The 25,137-nt window shown below is 45.9% G+C and overlaps 1 protein-coding gene across 1 annotated transcript; it reads left to right on the top strand.

Annotated features, from left to right (window-relative positions):
* The first annotated feature begins 215 nt into the window (after window positions 1–215).
* Window positions 216–20,754, top strand: DBNDD2 (dysbindin domain containing 2). Its single transcript, XM_063120097.1, has 4 exons — window positions 216–428; window positions 13,732–13,887; window positions 14,987–15,133; window positions 20,091–20,754. Exons 1-4 carry the CDS (start codon window positions 386–388, stop codon window positions 20,291–20,293), a joined length of 549 nt encoding a protein of 182 aa, XP_062976167.1. The 5' UTR covers window positions 216–385; the 3' UTR covers window positions 20,294–20,754.
* The last annotated feature ends 4,383 nt before the right edge of the window (window positions 20,755–25,137 follow it).

The raw sequence follows: 25,137 nt of genomic DNA, 5'->3' as shown, positions 1-25,137 counted from the left end.
TCTGCGGCACACGCAGCTAGCGCTGAACGCAGGGAAACCAAAACCACAGGTTTCCCCTCCACCTCCTCCGCTTCCGATCTTGGCAATGGTACAGGCAGCGCGAGGAACGGGCCCCGCCACGAGCTGCACCTCCTCCCCCCTTCGCTGATAGACCACTTGGTACGTTCTGTTTGCCTGAAGTCCCAGCCAGCCTTTCCCGAGCCAGAGCTGGGAGGGAGTCAGGCAGACGGAGAGAGGAGTCCCTAGGCTGGACCACTCCCTGGGAAGATGAGAAGAGCGCAGGGAGCTGCGGAAGGAAGGAGCCGCCTCTGACCTGCTGGGAGGGTGCCTCCGGGTGGTCCTTGGAATAGAGGCAGACCACCACACTGGCTGTCGTCTGAAGGCGATGTCAGGACCCGAAGCTCCCAGCCACAACAGGAGGCTGCCCTGTAAGTCTCTTCTCTTGGGGGGGGGGGGGAGAGGGAGGCCAGGAGCTCTCTCGTGTTTCTTTCTGTCCAAAACTTCCATTCAGTATTTCTGTGAAATGGGCTGACCGTTTTGCATTGCTCTTTCTTCAGCTGAGTTAGAATAAAACGCACAAGGCTGTTTGGCAGCAAATGAGATAGGGCAGCCTTCCTTCAATTTGTTGCCCTCCAGATGTTCTGGATATCAATCCCCATCAGCCCCAGGCACCATGGCCCATAGTCAAGTATGCTGGGAATTGTAGTCCAGAACCTTTGGAAGGCACCAGGATGGGGGAGGCAGAGGTAGGGCATAAATAAGCCTACCCTGTGTGTAGGTTTTTCTGGTCTATGGATTTGCAAGATTGAACAGTGCCCCAGTGTTCAGCGCTCCCTTGGGATCAGCTCCTAAAGAGAATTCATTGTCAGCTTCTCTCCATATACACAGACAGAAGTTGAGTTTTGATCCCAGGTTAGAGAAATTCCCAGAATCTTCACATCTTGCAATGTGAAACACAGGCTTGAGTAAGTGTCGGGTCAGATTTGTAGTGCTGCTCTGGGCAAAGCTCAGCGGATTCACACCTCTTCCTAATGATCAACAGCTGGGAACCATCCTACTATTGTCTTGTAATTGTAGTCACCCATTAGTATTGTATGTCATGTAAACAGCGGCCCACGGCATTCTTTTCTCAAGCTGTGCTGATTCACATGCCTGCCTTGTCTATTTTATTTCACCCCATGCACAGTCTGTTTCTGATGGCTTTACCTTACAAACACACACTTGTCAACCATTGGACTTTTCATCTCTCCATCTTGCCCCTTCTGTAAATACACACGGGAAGATCTGAACAACTTCTCCTTTATGAAGTCCTAAAGAGGCCTCGGCCTGGGTCTGCTGCACAGTATTTAGGGATGAAATCGATAAAATGGGTACAATTGATCACTCCTTGCCATCTCTCTCCTGCCATCATGAAAGCACTGGTTGAAAGGGTTTGGTTCCAGGAAGGAAGAATCTATAGAGTAAGGAGGAATATCTGAGTTCATAAATAGACTTGAATTCTAAAGGGGAAAAGTAGGGGGAGTTATTAATGAAACATACAATCTTCCTTCTCCATTTTAGCTAAATCGTGCTCCCTCCTGTAAGCTGTCGAAAAATTCTTGAGCCTTTTGCTTTAGGGAACTCTTTAGCTGAAGAAATTAAGAGCTACTACTCTGGGTTTGATTTAGAGTGTCATCATGGTCATGACGACAAGATACTTGCCACCCCCATGGAGAGGTGCTAGGTGGAATGCACCCACTTGCCCTAGAGACACTCTTTCTTGTGAAATGCCATCACCAACAGTCACTGTTTCTCTGTGTGCAGCCCCCTCATCGGCTCTGACGCATTCACATGACTCCCACCCACACCACCCACTACACTTTGCATTTGGTTAAGTCCTTTTGCCACAGAGAACCCAAGCGATGCCCCCGTCTTCACATCACTTCACACACAGGCGTGCTGAACTGACTCTATCCCTCTCTGCCCTAATGCATTGCCCTACATGCATCCACAACACAATATTTAATATCTCTGATATGTAATCAGAAATATATACAAAAAACCCCACCCCTGTGCATTTCACATCATGTCTAGTTTGGCTCTTAGGCTACTCTTGTTGTTGGAGGATTCTTAGAGGTGAGCAGTCACCATTTGGGTTAGGATCTAAGAAGACAGTTGATGCCTCTTCCTGTCCAGGCTTAAGGCCTTCTTCCTGAAGAACGGGTTATAAAGAGTGATTTGGTAACATTGGGTCTGAGACATCTACTGCCTTATGTTGTTCCCTGGAGGAACATGGCTGAGCAAAAAGGTTGCAGACTTCCTCTAAAAACAAAACACCTTTTTCTGTTGTTCCATGGGGGATGATGGAGAAACTCTTGGGAGCAATCCAGATAGAAGTCTCCAAGGATAAACTGGCCTGTAACTGGAGCCTCAGAATCCATCACAGGCTCCTATGCGAAAGCTCCATGCATCCTTCCTTTGGGATATGATACTGCAGCAAAAGCATAAAATAATCCAAACCACTGTGAGAGGAAGTGCAGGAGGAGGAGGAGGGAGGCAACGTGAGGGAGGCGGCGGTTTTGGCAGAGAGACAGAGAGTTGAGGGAAGGAGTACGGGGTGAGGAGGTGGAACCCCGTGACCCTTCTCTCTGTCAGAAATTCATAATAAAAGCGAGACGAGCTAATCCCCAAACCCCTTGAGTCTCAGGGCTAAAAATATCCCCACCGTCCACAGCTCTCTCCCCAGCAGAGACTACATCATAAGACCCTGCTATTTCCAGGGCCAGGAGTTGCTTTATATAGAATGACGAGTAGGATAAAACCATGAGCGCATTACAGAGGATGAGGGGAGGACAAGAGGCTCTCGAAGCACCAAGGACAACAAACTGTGGCAGCTTCTGTGTTACGTTTTTTATCCACACTGAAGGACACCGTCGTCCCTGCCTGGTTCAATCCCCTTGGGGGCTGTTTTTCTTCCACAAACAATTTCTAAGGAATAATCCAGGTTTGGCTCTGAAGTAAAACGGTTCTTCATTGAGAGTTATTTTCTCAGTTTTGCTGCTCTAGTAAAGGTCTCACACAGGGCAGCCTTAATGTGGATTAAACCAGTGGCCCAAATACGGCACTTAAAGAAAAAAAATGGTGTCTGAGCTCAAGCTTGGATGGAAGCCACACCCCTGGATTGGGGAAACCCTATGCTTAATCCCAGATGTGTGTGGTTAGGTGCAATGAGGGTGAGGCATTCTGCATATGCTCAGAGGAACTGTCCCCTGCAGGTACTCTGCAAATGCAGAATAAAACGGGCCCCACTAATGTTCATGTGGTAGCTGCAGAATTCCTTGGTGAAATTAACTACTGGAGCTGAATGGGTTGAATAAACCTAGCAGGAGCATTATGGGATACTTCTCTAGGCGATGAATAATCTTTATAATACATAAATCCTGGAATACATTCTAGTATATTTATATAGAATAGGATGTGGAGTAACAGTACCTGGAAAAATGCTGTCTTTTAGCAAGACTTATCCATGGCAATGTGAATTCTGTAATTTAATAATATAATTATACCTCGTGATGGTGGAATTTAGTACTGGGTGCAGAGTCTACAAAATACCAAGAAGCTCAGTTTCCTTTTGTTTTGTTTTTAAGCACATTTCTAGCCCCTAGGATTTCGAAGATAAACTTGAAAGTTGTTTGCACAATACATTGGACAATCTAAGAAGACCCTCTGAGGTCTTTCACATCACCTTTATAGCTTCTCTGGGACATTGAGGAAGGAGGCATTAGGAACTAAACTAACAGGTGTTTATTTGTAAAATGAGAGGGTTGAGCCTCAGACACACCCCAAAACTATTGCCTTTGATCTAGAAATACTGACTTCCTCAAATCCAGCTATTCTGGATCTGGCTATCTGATGGTGACAGATAGTGTTTGACTGAATGGGTGTCAATGACTGCAATAAAGAAAATATCCTAGCTAATGTATGGGATAGATATAAGTGGTGCTACTGAAAACAGAGTCCAAGATCAACCCTGGTTTGAATTTAAGCCCTTGTGAAGGACAAGCCCCTTTTGATTTTTGAAACTTCCTACCTGAACATCTTTTTCTCTCTCTCTTGCAAGAGCTAGAAACTTGCTGAGAGTGTGAGGAAGCCAAATTCTACACTTTGTGGTTTAGTGTGTACGATGAACATAAACAACTGCGTTTTATGATGGTAGCAAGGGTTGCATTAACCACAGTAATGAACCTTGGAAAACAGGTCACTTTCATGCATATACATTACAAGCATTTTATTTTAAATTGTAGTTGAGTGGCAGCTCATGAAGAATGGGTTAGAAATCCAAATGTCACTTGTCATTTTTCCCATTACACCCCCAGAATCTGCAGTCTTAGTGGCACCCAACCAGTTTGCACATCAGGACAATTCCTGGGTTGATCTGGACCTCTGTCTGTGCCAAGGACTTTTAAAATTGTCATTTTAAATGTTTAGATTTTTTAAATATTAGAATTTGTTTAATATAGTTTTAACTTTTGTATATCTCTATTTATAGGTTTTAAATGTATATGTTTTAAATTTTGTAATGTCACCTTGAGGCCCAGCATTGGACAAAAGGCGTGATATAATAATAATAATAATAATAATAATAATAATAATAATAATAATAATGTGTTTAAGCCAGGAATTGCCAGGGCCAAGCAGCAGTGAATAAGTGCGCTGCCTCCTGCACATTCATCGTTTCCACTTTCAATCGCCCATGGTTTGTACTTGGGTTAACTCTAGGTTGTTAAACCCCTAAACAACCCAGGGTTTTGGGTTCAGAGATCACGATAACAACCCAGGAATGTGGCATTCCAGGACTCTTGACTGAAGGCAAAAATGATGAGCATGTAGGAGGTAGCACACTTATTCCCTCCCCTTAGCCCTGACAACCCATGATTTAAACAAGCCATGGGTTGTTGTTACATGCAAACTGAACCACAGAGTGATACCACCATTCTTCAGTCTTGTAGATATGGTTGTAACTCTTCCTTAGGTCCTAGCAGCTCCATTCTATGATTCTATGCTTTAGGGTGGATTCTTGCATTGAGCAGGGGGTTGGACTCGATGGCCTTGTAGGCCCCTTCCAACTCTGCTATTCTATGATTCTATGATTCATTAGAGTTATTTAACCTTCAAGCAGTTGGGAGCTTTCAAGAACTTTAAAGAGCCTTGAAATGAAGAAAAACCTTCCCCCATTTTCTCTTGGATTGATGCCTACATTAACAAGCCTCCCCCTCCAGCCCATTCTTTCTTTCATGCTGCCCAGTTCACAGAGGGCATTTGTATTCAGCATCCAGCAGGACAAGGAATAACGACAAATGTCACCACTCCCCGGCGGAAATGCAGCCAGACAATCCTGTCAACCCTTGGCCAAAATAGGGCATTGCTTTCTAGTTTCAATGCAGGCCAAAGAATCTAAGCATCCACTGGATTTCTTGCGTTAATCCTATGTCTCCAGTCCTTCTGCGCAAATTCTCTTTACAATGTCAGACTCCATTCCTGACGACCTTTTCCTTTGGTAATAAGATGACTGGAAGTGATGGGTATTGTATTGTCCAACACATATGGAGGACACCAGGTTGGGGAATGTTGGTTTGGAATCCAGGAGATCTGGGCTTGAATTGCCACTCAGTCCTAAAACACTCTGGGTGACCCCAGGGCCACTCACTTACCCCAGTCTAGCTTAGCCCATCCCACCCCACAGGGCTGCTGTGAAGATAAAAGCAGAGGGAGAAGCAAGTACACCACACCCTGAGCTCCATGGAGGAATAAAAATGTAATTAAGGCTGCAATCCTATAGCCACTTATCTGGTAGTAAGTCCCATTGAACTCAACGGAACTTGCTTTTGATTAGGATTGAACTTCAAATAAATACTGCTCCTGGATAGGATATGAGTAGCATCCAAGATGAAGAAATGACAGGAAACTATATAGAGTTGGGCTTTATTTAATTTATTAGAATAATTGTAGTCGACTTTTCTATTCAAACATTTAAGATGATTTGATGTCCTTCTTTCTTTGAGAAAAGGTGAAGCAGCTGATGTTGTGGCTGACCCACCTGCTTTCCGTTTCTTCCCATTCGTCCAAAAATCTTTCATGCACAAGATGAATAGAGGAATTAGAAGAAAATCCCCAGGTCTCATTCTTCCAGCTTCATTCCTCCCTTATGGTCCCTGCACTTGCATTCAGGCCCAGCCTTCGGTGCATAATGAGCGAGCAGTAAAAGCCGGAAGGATTAGCGGGCAGCAGGGAGCCGGGTTGCCCATTTGATGCTCTTGGAACCCGAGTGGCAGGCATGTTGGGAGGTCACCATTTCGGGGGGAAGTGGTACTTTGTTTCTCCCAGCTGTGAATGTCCACAGGGCCCCATTGGTTAGATGCCATGGGAAAGAAAGCCCAGCAGTAGCAGGTATCCCCCCGCCCCGCCCCTTCCTATAAAGGCAGACTGTAGCACACAAGGGGCAGCATTGTGCAGGAATGCATAACAGTCGTGGGGAACATGCCATCCCAATGAGGCAATTGTAGCACCCGGCAGTGTGTGCGAGAGACCATCAGTCACATGGAGAAGGGGAACGGTTTGCTCTCTTCTTTTTGGCTCCTGCCTTAGTGAACAAGCAGAAGAGAAAGCAGGCATCTAGACCTCTTTGCCCAAGATAAATGAAAAGAACGGTAGGCAAAACAAAAAGGAGGAAGGGGCTACGGAAATGATATAGTCAGAGACACTGTCTCTGACCCTCACCGCAGTCATGGGGCGGTCAGGACCCATCGCCAGCTGCTCGTCTAACCCTCTGGGTATCTGCGTGCGTTACATAATGGCAGTTCAGTGCTTGTGGCCGGCTGCCCAGATGGCTAATGAAATCTCATCAGGGAATTTATCAGCAGGTTTGTTCATTTATCCAGGGAATAAATCCCGACACATCTTTCCGATTCAGGCTCATTAACATAAGCCATTTTGTGCGAGCCTGGCATGTACTGACTCACACACAGTACCAACCGGTCCCATCTCCCTTGGTCTGATCTCCTCCTTTCCACGGCCTGGCTTCCTAGTGCACTTATTAGAGCTGCCCTGGTAAGGGAGAAACAGGTTCTCAGGATGCAAAGGATTTATTGATATAAAGCCTGAAGTGTTTCGGCCTGTGTCCTTTCAAAGGCCTTCTTCAAGGGGTTGATATCTGCAGATTTCCTCTAACAATAGACTACGTCCTCTGATAATTGCTGCCATACCACCTCCCAAAAGGAGAGGACAAGGTGAGGAGAGATTGCAGTTTCTTTTCCTCCCTCCTTTTACTACTCACTTGCTCACGGGGTGTGTGTGTGGGAGGGGGGGTGAGGTGGCAAGTGAGCAGGCAGCAATAGCGTGAAGGAGCAGTAACAAAGCCTGGGGACTCCAGGGTTTGGCAATGGGCCCCCTACTGGGGCGTTGGGTCTCAGCGGTTGCCAGACACTGCCAACCTCTGGTGCACGCCATGCAGCTGCCTTATGTGCTCTGGTGAGGTCAAGGCACTTTGATCACATAATACCTATACTGAGCCAGCTGCACTGGTAACCAGTGTGTTTTCAAGCCCAATTCAAAGTGCTGTATTTGACCTTAAAAGCCCTAAATGGTTTGGGACCAAGTTACTTGGAGGACCGCCTTCACCCGTATCAATCTGCCCACACTTCAAGATCAGAAACAGAGGCCCTTCTCATTTGCCCACCAGTGAGAGAAATTAGGTGAGTGATCACATGGGAGAGGGCCTTCTGTGCAGTGGCGCCACATCTTTGGAACAAGCTCCCATTGCAAGTCCACCGTGCACCATCTTTGCTGGCTTTTAAGAACAAATCATTTTATTGTTTTATTATTTATTTATTTGTTGCATGTATATCCTGCCTTTTTTCCTCCAAGGAACCCAAGGCGGCGTACATAATCCTCCTCCTCTCCATTTTTATCCTCACAACAACAACAACCCTGTGAGGTAGGCTGGACTGAGAGTCTGTGATTGGCCCAAAGTCACCCAGTGGGTTTCCATGGCCAAGTGGGGATTAGAACCCAGGTCTCCCAACTCCCAGTCCAACACTTTAGCCACTACCCCACACTGGCTAATTTTACCGTGGCCTTCTCATGATAGGAGTACTGTTGTTGCTGCTGCTATTGCCATTGTTGCTGGTTTTATTGTTGGCTTTTATTGTTTTCAATTGCTATTTTATTGTGTTTATGTTTTTATTGCTTTTAATGTTTTAACTATTTTTTAATGTATTTTATTGTTGTAAGCCTCCTTGTGAGGGCTTCTGCCCTGAATGGCAGCCAAGAAATGTTTTAAATAATAATAATAATAATAATAATAATAATAATAATAATAATAATAATTAAAAATTGCTTCTCACATATGCAGGATGATTATACTTACATTCACTAATCCCACGCAAATGCTGCTGCTGCAACACAGAATGAGTTTCCTGAGAAACCGGGTTTCAGATTGTTGTGGCTATTGTTGTTGTGGTTGTGGTTGTTGTTGTTAAAGCAAGCTTCTAGACCAGCCTTCCTCAACCTGGGGCGCTCCAGATGTGTTGGACTACAACTCCCAGAATGCCCCAGCCAGGGCATTCTGGGAGATGCAGTCCAACACATCTGGAGTGCCCCAGGTTGAGGAAGGCTTGTCTAGACTTTAAAATTTGAAGAGTGGTGATGCCTGGTGAAATCTTTCAAAGCCATGGGGGGGGCTAAATTAGCTTTTCAGGGCTTTTTTTTTGGGGGGGGGTGCAACTTCAATGCCCCGGATCACTCCTTGTCGCACCCCACAGCTAGCAGACACAGAGCAAATTATGCAAATCCTGTCTTACTTATACGTTGCATGATTTACCTTTTCTTGGTGTAAAATTTAGGTTACTTTGGCTCTGAATTTTGATCTTTTCCATAGAGGAGAGGGCACCCAGCCAAGCACATCTGTAGGACTCCTCCCTGACCGTCTCTTACTGTGTTGGTTCAAACTGCGAAATGTCTCTGGAACTGCTTCCTTGCGGGAAGGACGGGGTTTCTTTAGTTCTGGAATGAAAGCCTCAGAAGAGAATACATCGGCTCTCGTGGTTAGGATGCCTTTGCGAAATAAAAACCACCCCACCTCCGGTGTTTAGCCTTGGAGGGACCGTTTTCGGAAGGCAGTCTGAACGCCCCCTTTCCTCCAGGGAGCTCTTCTCGTCACTCCTTTGCTCTTGTTTTACTTGCTGACCACTTTCTGTGGGAAAACTAGGCTAAGCAGCTGACTGGTCTAGCCGGTTAGTAATGGATTCCAGTTGTGACACAGCTGGGGCTGGGCTGGAATGAAAGCAAACAGCCTTGACTAAAGAGACATGCGGTACAGCCCTATGCACGCTTCCTTGGAATTGGGAACACCGGTGTTGAATGGAGCTCGCAGTCCTACCATGCAAAAATCTACCTTTGGCTCCCCCCAAGCTTTCTTCATTTCAGCAGTATAACTTGGAAGGGGTGTGCAAGGTCTTGTTAAACCATTGGGAGGCAGAAATCCTGGGTGATCTACTGGAAATCACCCAGAGATCTACCAGGCGATCCAATTCTCCCTTCTGCCCATCCCTGATCTATTCTGACTGTCTCCAGGTCTCCAGGATTTCAGGAAGACAATTTTCCCGTCACCTGATAATTGACCTTTTTTAACTTGACCTGAAATTGAACCTGAGCCCCTCTGCATGCAAATCATGTGCTCTACTACTGAGTTATGGTCTCTCCATATTATAATAAGTCCCCAAACTTCTTCATCTGGAGTATGTTGGATGCACTGCATGAAGCACACTTGTATGTTACTACTACTAGCCTTGGAGGAAGTTTTTGAAGGGGTTGTAAGAATGTTATTCCTCCTTGTTTAGACCATTCTTCTTGTTCCATGTTGAATTAGGCAGACCCGTCTAGCCAGTGGAGGCTGGTGGTTCTGATTTTGGTGGGGCTTTGAGTTACTACAGCCAAAACTCTCCCCACGGCCGGAGTTCGATCCCAGCGGAAGCTGGTTCTCAGGCAGCCGGCTCAGGTCGACTCATCCTTCCATCCTTCCAAGGTCGGTAAAATGAGTACCCAGCTAGCTGGGGGAAAGGCAACTGCGACTGGGGAAGGCAATGGCAAACCACCCCGCTACAAAGTCTGCCAAGAAAATGTCAGCGAAAGTAGGCGTCCCTCTAGGAGTCAGCAATGACTCAAGTGCTTGCATGAGAGGTTGATTCGATTCTGAGTTTTAGTCAGAACCAGCCAGATCTCAAAAGGAGCTATCCAAGGTGCTGAAACCAGTTGGGGTTAGGGTTTAGCACCTTGGATAGCTCCTTTAGAGTTCTGGCTGGTTCTGACTAAAACCCAGAATTTCAGCCCCACTGAAATTGGAGCCACCAGCCTCCACTGCTTCTGGCATCAATAGCCCTGTGAGAAGAATTCAAGAAGAGGGAGAGGGGTCAGGTGAAGAGGCGCTCAGAACCGTCCCCAGCTGGACTGTTCCAAACCTCCCCTCCCCTCCCCTCCCCAATATGGGCATCTATCATCAACTGCCCTGTAGGAAGGGTCCTGATAATATTTTTAAAATATGTTAATGTTGCTGTGTTTTTATTATTTTTATGTTATGTGTAAACCATCTTGGTAGGATTTGTATCTTGAAAGGCAGCATGCAAATAATAGTTATAAATAATAATAAATAGATTTAGGAATAAAATTTCACATCTTCCCCACATCATCTTGTCCCTTCTCTGCCTCCTGTACTTTAATGCACACGTAATATGACTGCTGAGTTTGGAAAGGCATGTTTGTTAACTGATGGACACATATTAAGAGCCCTTCTCAATGGCATGATTTCTGTAATTTGATAACTGCTGCCATGTTACTCCTAAATTACTTCTTGGACCTGGAAATCTACTCTCTTGGCTCCTGCATAGAGCCACTGCCTTATCCATCCTCCTACCTCTTTTTTCCACCGCAGGCACAAAGTTCAACCATTGTTGCTGTTGGTCGAAATTTTCCCTGAAGCAACAGACGGGGCTGCTCAGCCTGAGACAGAGGCAATTACAATGTTCACTGTTTTGTTTGGTTTCCTTGGTTATGGCACTGCCCAGCTCCGTAATCATATTTCCTTATACCAGTCAGGCTGGTCCCTGCCTCCACAGTTATTGAATGGAGGAGCTGAGATGCTTTTGATGCCTGTAGCTATCTGAGATAAGCTATGGAAAATCTCATAGACGAGGTCTAGGGGCTACTCCATGATGTTCCTCCTCCTCTTCTTTTGTTGCTTTGGTAATTGATTCTCTGGATTCCCTGAAAGGTGGGGGAAAGACCATCCCATCTCCCAACCACTTCATAATAAGCTGTAATTGTTATGCTACATGGTGGAATTTGTTATTTTCCCCTCTTCTGCCTCCCTTGTGGTTTGCATCATGGAAAGAATTAAAAGAATGGATTTTTTAAAAAATTTTTTTTAATGCAGCCAGGAACCGGGTTATCTTTTCAAGGGTGAATCATTGCATGTGCTTGGGGAAGCATCCAGACTGAAGAAACTTGGGAGCAGTTACATTAAAAACATTGGCCCTGTTCAGAACACACCTTAAACCATGGTGGTTAAGGGTTTAACTATGGTGGTTAAGGCTTTTTTTATTAACAAAAAAGCCTTAACCACTATGGTTTAAGATGTCTTCTGAACAGGGCCAATGGGTCTTGGTCACCTTTCACTTTCAAGCAGAAAGTATCCAAGAGCTTGTCTCCCTTCCCTTTGGAATTGGGATCCATAAATTGGCTTTTATTCTTGTCAGTTTCCCTAGCCCATATTGCTGGCGATTTTGAGTTGTTCCATGCTAGATCACAGTGAAGCACTTCGCAAGACATCTCAGCTCTTGTGTAATTGCAATTAGCTTTCAAGAGAGCTGATGCTTTGCTGTGATCTAGCAAGTAGAACCTGAGTTGCTTGCTAGCTCTAATCAGGGCCCTTTCTAAGATCTCTTCAAGTGCAGTGGCAAATTAATTAAGAGAAATGTTGCTAAATCTGAGCTGAGTTCAGAGGAAAACAGACTGTAATACTTAAACTGCCTGTTCAGCCTTGAAGTTATGGCATGATTAGATATTTTAATGGGTTTGTTTTGCTTTTAGCTCACAGAAACAAATATCTGAATGCAAATATTAAATGTCTACCATTGTTGGTTTGTTTTTACTTTCATCACAGGTCAGGCAATGGAGACTGGGTGGGGGCTTCCATACTAGGTGGGAGGCAACTAAATCTCTCCCTTCTGGATTTTTTTTAATTGTTGGTATGAATGAGGACCACTAGGTAATGCACTTTGAAGATGGCATGGATGGGAGGAGAGGATGAACCTCTGTATGGCCACCAGCCTACCCATTCATGTGGTGGCTTGGTCCAGAACAGGCGTGGGCAGGAAGTAGAACTCCAGATGTTTTGTACTTCAACTCCCAGCATTCCTGACTATTGGCCATGCTGGCAGGGGCTTCTGTGCAGAACTGGACCTACCATTAGACAGAGTGAGGCCGTTGCCTCAGGTGGCAGATGCTGAGAGGTGGCAGCAAGGTGTTGGAGGAGAAAGCTGTGTGCCACACAGCTCACCCTGCACCCCTAAGCTAGTTTGCTGCCTTTAAGTGTTGAAGGGTGCTGTCCCATCACTAGCGTAGAATAAAGTTTTAATTGTTGGTCCAGTCAGCTTTTGTACATGGAGTGGGAGAGGGCACCATCTTGTTCTTTGCTTCAGGCAGCAAAATATCTTGGATGGCCTTGCTTCTGGGAGTCGAAGTCCAAAACTTCTGCCTACCCTGCGTCTAGAGTACCCTTAAGCCTGATGACTGTTCTCCAAGCTGCTTATGCTTGTTTAAGAGTGGAGGTTTTCATTCTAGCACAGGGATGTGGAACTTCAGACCCGTGGAGATTCTGCATCCAGCCTGTGGAGCCTTGGATCCCTCTAGCACCCCCTGGAGGAATCCCTGCTGTTATCTCTGATCTCACATTGGAGATAACAGTGGGGATTCCACTGTGCACCGCTCCCTCTCCCAATTGGGAGGGAGAGTGCCATGGATGGTAATCCCTGCTTTTTCAAAGCTCAGATCAGAGGTAACAGCAGGGATGTGGATGGTGGGAGACTCTTGCAAGTCTGTACCTAGCTGAGTTGTACTGGATATGAGCACCATACAGCACGCTGCTGTTAGGACAAGCTGTCAGCGCCCCAAGCTGTGAAGATGGAGTGACAATCCATCTTCACAGATGGGGGAAACAGAAAGGCTTTAAAATTATTTCAAAGCTTGAAGAACAAGGAGGCTGAACGGTAGACAACAAACCTGATACCTCTCGGGTTGGTACAACTTCTCCTGAACTACTGTGCTATATAGCTCTACAGGAAGTAATACACCTTGTTTGCCAGACACAACAGCAGTGCTTCCCCCACCGCTAGAGTTCAAGGTGTTTTGAAAGTGATGGGTATGTGCTCAACCTGTTTTCACCTCTGGTAAACAGGTTTTTGAAAAGTTTTGTTTCAAAAAACTACTTGACAGGAAGTGACAGTAGGGCAAAAAAAGACACTTGTGTAAGCCATGAGGAGTGAACATACTGTCAGGTTACTTTTAACTCTCTCTACAGTACTGTCTCTAGTCTGTTTATGTTCTGGGGAGTTTTACCCTTTAGAAAGCAAATAGGAAGTTGTCCCTGGTCGTCTGCTGTTCTGTTGCCTCAACGTCTCTTTTTCTCTGGTTCCTTTGCAGCCGACATGGAAAATGGGCAGCGGGGGCTGGATGCCGAGCAGATGCAGCAACAGCAGCTCAAACTACGCGAGAGGCAGAGATTCTTTGAGGAGGTTTTCCAGCACGATGTTGATTTCTTCTTCCCAGTGTCCCATCTGCAGATAGAGCACAGGAGACGTAAGTGCCGCTTGGGGATGGGGTGTGTGTGTTAAACTTCTTTCGGATTGGCAGGGCCAACCCCACCCCCAAATACCAGCTTAAAGCTCTTACTGCCAGTAACTCATTTCAACCTTTTAGAATGGCGGAGGGGGGAACTACACAAAAGTCGAGAAAGAGGTTCAATACCCCTGCCCTAGACTATGAGAATGGTTTGGACCACTTGCTAGAGCCAGCCCTACCATTAGGCAGGGTGAGGCAATCACCTCAGGTGGTAAATGCTGGGAGGCTGTAGCAGTGGTCTCCCCCACTGTTCCTCCTGACCCCCCAGGTGTTCCCCTCTCTGGGCGGATAGAGCTATGTATGCCACACAGCCAACCCTGGGCCCCCTAAAGTATTCTGTTGCCTGAGGAGCAGGTGGAGGATTCCATCCCATTGCCGGTGTTGAAAAAAGATCCACCTGCTAGTCCAGTCAGCAATGTACATGGATTGGATAGGGCTGTGCCGTCTTGTGCTTCATTTCAGGCAGCAAAATGGGTTGGGCCTACAGGTGTGTGAGAACTTTGTTTTTGCTCGCCAAATATGCGCGCATGCCCCGTATGAAGCTCCAAATGTGAGTGCGAGCCTGTGTCTGCCCCCAAAATTTGCAAATAGTGGAACATGCTCTCGTCTCGTTCCTGATTCCCAGTTCGATTTGTGAAAATCTCAAATTTGCACAATTTTTCTCAATAGACTGAATCAGCCCTGCTTTCATCTGTGGAGGACATTTGCGCAAATCCCCTATTCTATCACTGCTCAATTTGCACAAGTTTCCCATACGTGCAAAGGGAGAATGATTATGGAGAGGAACGGAGCATGAGACAAGCACCCAGACAGTGTTCGGCGCATCCTAGCGATTGCTCATTCGCCCATCCCCACTTGTGCCTGTCACTTGCATGAGAAAAGTCGACAACTGTGCATTATTGGCTCATGGCTGGTTTTTTGGTTAGGAAATGAACCCAAGAATCCAAATCTATGATCGTAGGTGTAAGCATTTATGAAGCTGGTATCGTATGTTCCAGTAGGAAATGATTATCCATCAGTGTGGCATGGCAGCTGATGGCTTCCATGTCTTTGCAAGCTCCCTTAGGCAGCATTTCCTCCATGGAGGTGAATGTGGACATGCTGGAACAAATGGACATGATGGACCTCTCTGACCAAGACACTGTGGATGTGTTTCTCAGCTGCGGGACAGAGGACAACAACAACGTCGCTGCTCTCTTGCCAGGTATGTACAACTCCCATAGTCACCCCTTTCTAACCACATCCAACTCCTTTTGTGACTTGCAGTGGTATAAAGCTCATTATTAAAGAGTGACAGTTTGGGGTAGTGGTTAGAGTGTGGATGAGGACCATGTATGCTGCTTTGGGCTCCTTGGAGGAAAAGTGGGATATAAGTGTAACAAATAAATGAATAAAATAAAGGGAAAGAACAAGAAATCCAACCAAAGACGTGGGGTATAATTGAGGTGGCTGGTGCATGCTGGGAGGAGAGATCTTAATGTTTCCTATCAACACTCAGTACCTGGAGATCAGACTGAGCAGGCACACAGGTCACCCTCCTTTCTAAATTTGCATCTGTACATACAAATTAACTTATGAAAAAAAGGATGGAAATCCATGTCCTCTTGCTTGGCTATGCGTAAGCAGCCACTTTACTTCAAAGGAATATACTATACCCCATTTTGTATCGTAAACTGCCAAAGAGTTATAAGAAGAGGGGCATGCTGGGAGTTCTAGGAGTTTTTTCTTAGGATTGTGCCCATAACATTGTGTGTGAGTGTGTGTTAAGAAAAAAGACGGAAGAAGAGCAGTGGGAAAACACCGGGGTGGGGGGTGTTTACAAATGGAAGACATTATCTGGACCCTCTGTAAAATTCCGTGTTTGAGGCAGGGTGAACGGCACAATCATAGCTTCGGTCTGGAAGCACCCCAGGGCTTCTTGTTTCACCTTCAGCTCAGTAGTATCTCTTCTTCTCTATTTCTCCCCACCCTGTGTGTCCCATCTCCTTGCATTTCCCATGCTTTTTATTCTGGGGAGTGGATAATGGAAAGCTCATGGAAGCTGCTGCCTAGGCAGTGGTGCTTTCCTCACTCACTCCCCCCCCCCGCCCACCCCCTTTTCTCGATCTGAATGAATAGCCATGCCTGGGGCTTTCAGAAAGGAAGAAGCATCTGCTACAAGGCAAATGAAACACTGAGGCTGGGTTCGCATGATTGCAGAGGTAGAAGAAGTTATCATGGGTCCTCCATCTGTATAGGCTACACACACACTGGCTGTTAACATAATTACCCAGGGTGCGTGTTAGCATGTTGTCTGAATGCGGTGTGGGAGGAATGGCTTCATACCCATCCTACAACCCCTGCTGTACATCGTGGGTGGCAGGGTGAGTACGAAGCCGCCTCCACTGCACTGCGTCCTGAGTTCAGATGACACGCCAATTTAGGGTAATTATGTAAACAACTGGCTCATGCGCAGCATGCGCAGGAGCGGGGGGGGGGGAGAAGCCATGATGGCTTCTTTTACCTCCGTGATTGTGTGAACCCAGTCTGAGGGTGACCCTTCATACCCTCTTCCAGTCCCCCTTCTTGGTGGTGAATCCTAGCTTACCTCATAACTGATGACGGGCTTAGAGTAAACAGGGTCAGGATCCAATGACCTAGGGGCTCTCCCACATTAGAGCCAGTAAAGAGGCCGCTGGACAACCATCTGTCAGGTATGCTTTAAGGTGGATTCCTTCATTGAGCAGGGGGTTGGACACAATGGCCTGATAAGTCCCTTCCAACTCTACTATTCTATGATCTAGCACTATTTTTCCTGTCCTCCGCTTCAGTAATTAGCAGGGGATAATACTCAATTCCCCGTGCTGTGAAAATCTTTATTGCCTGATTTCAATAAACTGTGCTTAAAAGCCTGCTTAAGTGTAGGGGTGTGTTCACTTGGCAACCCTTTTAACAAGGCACTTAGGCCTAATCTACACCAAACAGGATATTGCACTATGAAAGCAGTATATAAAAGGCAGGAGCCACACCAAGCAGGATATATCGGTGTATGGTATGTATCAATGGGCCCCAACACTTGTCAGTGCACTTCAAATACCGCTATTAAGCAGTAGTGTGGCTCCTGCCTTTTATATACCGCTTTCATAGTGCAATATCCTGCTTGGTGTAGATTAGGCCTTGGTTTTGTCTGCCCTTCACTGTATTTTCCAGTTTATGAATGACAACTCAGGTTACCTCAAGTCAAGCTTATCTACAATGTGGGGTAAAGTACATCACCCCTTCCATCTCATCACTTCTTTCTTTTCTTTTCAAACCACTCAGTAACCAAAGTTCTGTGGGCGGTGTACAAATTAAAAATCTTACTGCACGGAGTAAGGATACTGCAGCATAAAGTTGGGCTAAATATCGTGTGAGAGAACAGAAGTGGCTGGCTATGTCCCTGACCCCTAGAAACCCCAACCACTTGAAGTTAAAGCCAAAATCCTTTTCCACAGAAGTACCGCTGCCAGGAGAAGTTTGCTTGACCCCGTAGAATGAAAACATTAAAATGACTTCAACAAAGAAAGGAAGGAGGAGTGGGGGTGGGGGGGGGGGTGGAGAGAAACCAAACAAACACCACAGGATCCAATCAATGTTTAGTATTCAGCATAGCCAACATCACTACCTGCCTTCTGAATGGTTTGAATGTGTGTAGATCAGCCTTCCCCAACCTGTGGCTCTCCAGATGTGTTGGGAATTGCAATCCAACACATCTGGAGAGCATGAGGTTGGGGAAGGCTGGCGTAGATAGTACAGGCTTGAAGCTCTTACCACTCTCATCACTCCCCCCCCCCAAATAATCCCCCTCATGCTTGGAGACTCTGTGTTCTGCACAGGAGGAGGCCAATGGGAAGGCAACGAAACCCTGTTCTTCTACAGTGAGTCACCCTGAGTGTGATTCAAACTCCAGCGTTCCATTAAACGGCCTCACTGAAGAGGTCTCCGAGAGGCGTCATTTACAAGCCAGGCACAAAAGCTCCTGTTGCCAAACATGGAGAAAGAATGCAAGGCATGTGCTTTGTTGAATGACAAGGCCAGGGATTCATGGAGGAGATCTGGCCAGGCAGGCAGGCTAGCTCTTGATGGAGGGCTTATGGGGTCAGTGGTTCAACCAGCCCCCACCCCCTCAGTGGGTCACTGTGTTACACATTCAGCAATGTCTTTTGAGAATGATTTATTAACTGACTGGATCATCACAATAGCGCAGAACCATGGGGCGGCGGGGAAGGTTGCTAAATAATATTTTGAGCCATCTGAATCATATGGCACCCTGGGGTGCCATGTTCTGTTCCAAGGCAACATCAATTCAGCAACCCGGAAAAAGAATGTGTAAATTAAACAAACTCCCATCTGTTATATTGCATAATTCATTCTGCTTCCGAAAAGCAACTTTTCAAATAATTTTGATGATTTTTGGCAATGAGTGGAGGAATAGAAGGAAGTTGTGGGGGCGGGGGCAGGGGCAGTGTAAACTGTACAAGCAAGGGGCATAATAATAACCATGGGCGAGCCAGTGTGGTAGAGTGGTTAGAGTGTTGGACTGGGACTCAGATGTGGGTTCTAGTCCCCACTCAGCCATGAAACTCACTGGGTGACTTTGGCCCAGTCACTGACTCTCAGCCTAATCTACCTCACAGGGTTGTTGTGAACATAAAATGGAGAGGAGGAGGACTGTGTAAGCTTCTTTGGTTTCCAAAAAAGGAAGGATATAAATGTATTAAAAATAAATAAAAATGGGTTGAGCAACAAGCAACTGTGGAAACTATTGTAGACGCCTAGATAAATGCGTGCTCTGACACCTGAATATTTACCCAAATGCTTCCCAGGACATTTATAAGCTTTCCTTTCTTCTTCTTCTGCTGCTGAGAGTTTCATAGAGCTGAATCCCCCGCCCCCCCAGATATGAAAGTGTGTGCTTGGTTCAGCAATCCTACATGCATGCCTACAAAATAGTAGAGCCCTGACCACTCTTCCTTCTGTGTCTGCAGCTAGACCAAGACAATTCCATAAATATCCTTTTACGTTGCTTCTGCCAATTCCACACCTGAAATCCCATCAGTGCAAACAGCACAATCAACTTGCCACGTAAGACGCTAGTATTAATTTGACATGTCTCAGCTGCTCGGATTGTGGCCGTGCACAGTTCCCTCCCCTCATGACTGGGGAAGAGCCACCACGGAGAAATTTTAAGGGGGAAATAGCCAATGTAGAGGCAGTCTCAGGGTGGCTTCTCCAACTACATGTCACTGTTTACATTCTAAAAAACTCTGCAGTGCAACAGCAGGGAAACGGCCAAAGATGTTAATATTTAGAATACTTTAAATTGGGTCGGGCATGGTGAGATGCATGAAAAGACCCTACTTGTCCCTGACTCCTCTGACACTATAAGGGCTTATCCAGCTAAACCCATTTTAGGCTTTGTAGAATGGCTGCAAGGAGCAATTCTATTCCTTGTGGTTGGTGTATGTATGTGTATAAAATATTGTGTGTGGACTGTAACGTCCTCTATAACTTGCAGCTGTGTGAGGCATCACCCTAGCATACCCTCCCCCAACCTGGTTCTCTCCTGACTTCAACTCCTTTCAGCCCGAGCTAGCATGACCATTGATCAGGAATGCTGGGAGTTGCAGTCCAAAACTTCTGGAGGGCACCAAGTTGGGGTAGGCTGTCAACGAGCATCCTGCGGTGTTCTCTGCAACCAGGAAGGGTTTTTGCGACAGGCAACTAGATCAGTGTGGAAAAGCTTTCCTTACGGAAAGAACTTTGAACTCCTCTGACCAAAAAGGTGAACATTTCTGCTGCACTTATGAGACCTTTGCAGATGAGCTGCACACAGCGAATTTGGGGATGGAGCAGGGGTAGTATGTGTGTGGAATCACACTACTCTTGGTGTCACAGCAAAGATCAAACTTGGCACATTTGCATTTACTATTAATAGGGTGGTGTGGATGTCTGTGTTCAATGGTTGTAATAAACAATGGTGCTTCTGTACCTCTTGAGAAACTGAAGTGAGAGTGAAGTGGGTGGTATAGCCTAGTTTAGCCAACCAGAAACATTAAGAGAAATTGGTTGGGGGGGGGGAATAGCAAGTACTAGCGGCTTCATCAGCTGTGTGTTCCCTTTTTACCTCTCTCCTTGGTCAGATTCCAACCACTACCAGGAGGAAATTTCTCTGCAAGTGCCCAACACCGCTGAGATCAAATCCCGGATCTCGTCCACGTCCTCTGCCTCTACGGACCTGAACAGCCTGGATACCAGCGAGGAAGGGGCCGAGACCCCTGTGGTGCAGTCCGATGAGGAAGAACTGCAGCAAGACGGCCCTGAAGAACAGGAGACCAAGAGCTAGCGTGGAACAGGGGGGATTGTTTTGTTCTGCATCCACCCCACCATATGGGACCTTGCCAGCATGAAGTGATGAAGGAACGTGGCTGGCTGGCTCTTTTGACTCCCACTGAGTAAACCCCACAGATGCTCCCTGTCCCAGTTGTTGTAGTTGAGGAGGGTTAGAAATAAGCCTCCCCACTGCAAGATGATCCATCCATGGAGAGGGTGAGGAGCAGAGGGAGGATGGAGTGAGGCAAGGGAACTGTAAACATTTTAAAAATAACAATAATCTAACTCTTCAGGCTTCTACAGCTAATGCTCCTGCTTCACTCACCCTCTCAGTTTGCTGCGGCCCAGGCAACAGTTATTTCAAGCAAAGCCTTTGTGCAAGCGTGCAGCCTCCCCTGTCCCCAACACACACACATATACACCACGGCTGTTTAACTGTGACATAATAGAGAATTATATTCCTTTCAAAACAAACTGGGATGATGTGTGTTATTGGGAAAGGACCAGTGAGGCCTTCTGGGTAGTAAGGATGAGGAAGAGAGGGCTGCACTATAAACAGGACTAGAAGCTTGGGGAAGCCACTGGGAGTGGGGTAGAGTTTGCTTTTGGTTTGTTGTTTTTCTTTCGTCTCCTGCTGCATTACCACACTGCAAACGTGCCACCCAGGCTGGGAAGTTAAAGAAGCCTAGGAAGGAATGGCTCACAAGAAGAAAAATGGACTTCAGGGAAGGGGTGCCTACTTATATCAGACTCGAATTATTTCTGACCCACCAAGCTGAATGCAACCCACGCCAGCACATCTGCTACCCTGGCAGGCACTTGATAAGCTATATTGTTGTTTGCCTGGGTTTACAGAACAGGTCACCAAGCTCCTGGCAGGCTATAACACAGGGACAGGCAAACTGGTACTTTCCAGATGTTGCAGGTTACAACTCCCATATGCTCCAGCCAGCATGGTGAATGGGCAGGGATCATGGTAGGCGTGATCCAAAACTTGTGGAGAGCACCCACATTGCCTACCCCTGCTATAATACACAGCTGGAGGGTTGCATTCAGCTTAATGCAGCTTTCTTAGTGCCCTCCAGATGTGTTGGACTGCAACTCCCATCATTCCCAGACAGCATGGCCAATGGGGAAGGCAGGCTTAATGGGTCACAAAGGTTGTACAGGCCTGACTTAGGTGAAGAAAGCCTTGGTAGCAGAGTAGCCTTGGATTACCATCTGGCTAGATTTGAAGGGACCCAATAGTGTTCACTTACTCTCAGTGTAGTGGCTAAGGCCATAGCTAGACCTAAGGTTTATCCCTGGATCGTTCAGGGGTCAAACCTGTTCATCTAGGTGACACACAGGGGATCCAGTGCTCGGGCAGGGGCGAACCCTGGATGATCCCAGGATAAACTTTAGCTCTAGCTGTGGCTTAAGAGTATGGGATGCGTGAGATCAGTCTTAAGAGTGATCATGTTTCAAATTTTACCTCCAGCATGAATGGAGAGGCATCCATAGACAAGCCAGTATCTCTTGTTCTCAGCCTTTTCCCTCTGCACTCTGGGGGACAGTCATACTGACCACCCTTATGTGAATTTGGAAAGGATTTTAGCACTAAACACTTTGAACACTAAATGCTATGTCATCTTAGTAAACATTTGTTATAGCCAACACCAGTTCATGGAGAATGTTCAGTAGGCATACAAGCAGTAAACTGGTGTTTTATGAATGGGCTGTAGCTCTTTCCTTCTGCCTGGGATTTGCAGTGGCATGTTTAGACATGGTTTAGGTCACACCTAGATCTCTTTCTTAGCTATTCTGGTGTAACATTAACAATGAATACCCTACACAGGGCACAAAAAGAACCAGGAAGGAAACATGCATGGAGATGGGAACTATTAATCCAGGGCTGGGGGATGCATGGACCTTTCAAATGTTGGTCTCCCAACTCTCATCAGATCCAGCCAGCATGGGCAATGGGTCAGGATGATGGGAGCTGAAGTCCCACAGGTTTACCACCCATGTACTGATTGAAGGAAAAGACCCACAATGCCAAATGTATATAGGAGGGGTGCTTCTAGATGGAGAGCTCCTGGTGCTTACCCATCAAAAGGCGTTGTACAGTAACACCATCTTTCCCTCCTTGACAGTAGTTGGAAAACACAGGAGGGCTACAACTGGAAGAGGATATTGTCTGGATCCTCCATGAAGTTCTGTGAATGAGGCAGGGTGATTGCACCATAAAACCTTTTTGGGAAGCACCCGAAGTCTGAATATCTAGGACACTGTAGATTATTCACCCAACTGTTTTTATCTGTTGACAACCTCACTGTGTGAAATTACTGCCACCATGGATGGAACACTGTCTCTTACCTGTGGCTATAGTATTTAGTTAATTAATTGGTTATATCAATCGATTAAAATCATTTTGACTGATTCAATTAAATTTCTATTGCATTGAGGGATGAAAAAGTAGATGAATGGCTTCACTACTTGATCGTAACCAATCATAACCAATGTATGTGCGACAGGGACTGAAAAATCACATGTGCAATATTGTATTAGAATAACGATTCATTTATGTATAACTCCTTAAACAGAGCACTTAACAAAATCTATCTTGTTTATTCTCAAATCAACTTTAAGACAGATAATTATGTCAGTTTACAATGGGTAATTGAGACTGAGAGAGAGTCAATGTTTGTACATAATGCTAAGCCATAGTTTGTTAGCCATGGTTTGTTCCTTTTACCATGAATTCACTTGCAGACAAGCAAACAAACTGCAGAATGTTTCCTCTATTTCTGGTTTGTTTCTCTTCCACCCATTTTGTCAGCTTTCAGAGCAGTTTCATTTTCAGGCTGTTCTTACTGGTCACCTCTGTTTCAAGGGTAGACAGCAGTATAAATAAGGCACAGATGCCATGGTTCTCAGTTCAAAAATCACGACAAGCCATAGCTTAAAAAAACCAGATTTTGCAACCCAACAAACCATGGCTTCTATTTCTGTTTTGTAACTGGTTATCAAACAATGGTTTATCTGTAAGGATGGGTTCAAACACAATACCAAGCTAGATTTCAACAAATCACCCCATGGCTTAGTGTAACCAGGCCTCTGAGTTGTCTACTGTTATTCCCAGCTAAGGTTCCAAGCCTGAGTCAAATACTATCTTCCCTACATCCTATGCAAGACTAAAATTGTTTAACACTGAGGGCCACTTCAGACACTGCAAATCTGCTACACAGAAAACAAAGTACCACACACCTGTTTTGCTGAGTTGACATGTATCAAGAAGTTTCCCTTATGTGTGCACACTGGGGGAGAGGAATGTATATCAATGTAGTTTGCATGCTTTTCTCCACATTAAAAATCACTAACTTCAGAAGCACCTTGGACAGCTCCTTGAGATTTCTGACTGAAGCCTGGAGCAGGTTCACCACCCCACTGACATTGGAGCCACCAGACTCCACTAGTGGCACCCCTAGTGCAATTGGAAAAACAACACTGCCCTGACTGTGAGAGTGGAACAATCCCAAGAAGATATAAATGGAGCCTGATTTATAAATAATCTTGGGCCAGCCCAGTTCCTGGGGAGCTCCCAGAAGCTGCCTGGCATTGGCACTGACTCAGCCCATCAGCCAACCCTCTTAGGTCTCAGCTACAACGTCCAGTGTTAGAGCATTCATCCAGGTGCCAATGAGTCATGCTCCATTTGCAAAGGCAAATGACTTTTCAGAGAGAGGCTGCACAGAGGGGAAAGAACTGCAAAGAGGAAGTGACTCAGGGAACTAACAGGTGGGTGGGAAGGGAGTCCGGTGATCGAGATCTCGTGGCCACAGAGACAACCCACCTGAAGCAATGAGAAAAGCAGTGGAAAAATACAAACACTAAAAGGGTCAACTGCTGAACTGCAAAGGCAGCAAACAATTAGTAAGAGCTTTGCAGAAAAACTCCTGCCGGGAACCTTGTTGGAGAGTTGGGCACGCAGTGTGACACAGAAAAGCAAAGGTCTTGTAGTATCTTAAAGACTGACAAAAATATGATGACATAAGCTTCTGTGAACTCATGTCTACTTCATCAGAGGCAGAAAGAGTTGTCCTTAGCTGGCAGGTGTGGGTGGGTGTCAACCTTCCTTGACAGAGTGCCCTCTAGAAGTTTTGGACTACAACTCCCAGCATAGCCAAAAGTCAGGGATGATGGCTGTTGTAGTCTAAGACATCTGGCGGGCACCATGTTAGAGAAGGGTGATAGGAGGGGGAAATGTAAACATTGAAGTCTAATGGCAATAAAATGCAAAAACAATGACAATTCAGTTAAGTGACATAAATTAGGATGACCAAAGGCAAAAGAGGTCAGGATTCCTGTACTGTTAAAAGTTGTGCAGAAGAGGGAATTTCAACAGATGAACCTACTATATGACAGCTACACAACTGTTAAGGGAAAGGAGTACTGTCCTGTTTTGCATCTGACCACCCTTTGTTAAATTCATATTTTGCATTTAACATGCAGTGGTTTTTAAATGCTGTTGGGGGAACTTAACTCCTTCTACCCCTGCTCCTGTACTGAGAAAAACCTCACCTCTAAAAATGATATTTGCCTTGGGAAGGAACTCCTCCCTTCTCCCACCTCACTGGTGGCAATGCAAAGTACAGTGTTAGAGGATATATGTTCCTCAAGACCTCAGCAAGGGCAGATTTCAGAGGTCGGGGGAGAAGAGCAGTTGCTTTGCATGGCAAAGATCCCAAGTACAATTCCTAACATCTCCAGCCATGGATAGAAAAGGCTCCTGTATGAAATTTCAGAGAGCCAGTAGAGACCAGGGGTAGGAAATCTGGCGCCTACCAGATGTTTGAGATCACAACTCCTCAAAGC

This window comes from Elgaria multicarinata, chromosome 1, assembly GCF_023053635.1.
Source record: "Elgaria multicarinata webbii isolate HBS135686 ecotype San Diego chromosome 1, rElgMul1.1.pri, whole genome shotgun sequence".
NCBI lineage: Eukaryota > Metazoa > Chordata > Lepidosauria > Squamata > Anguidae > Elgaria > Elgaria multicarinata.
This window is presented reverse-complemented; position numbering and strand designations above follow the sequence as displayed.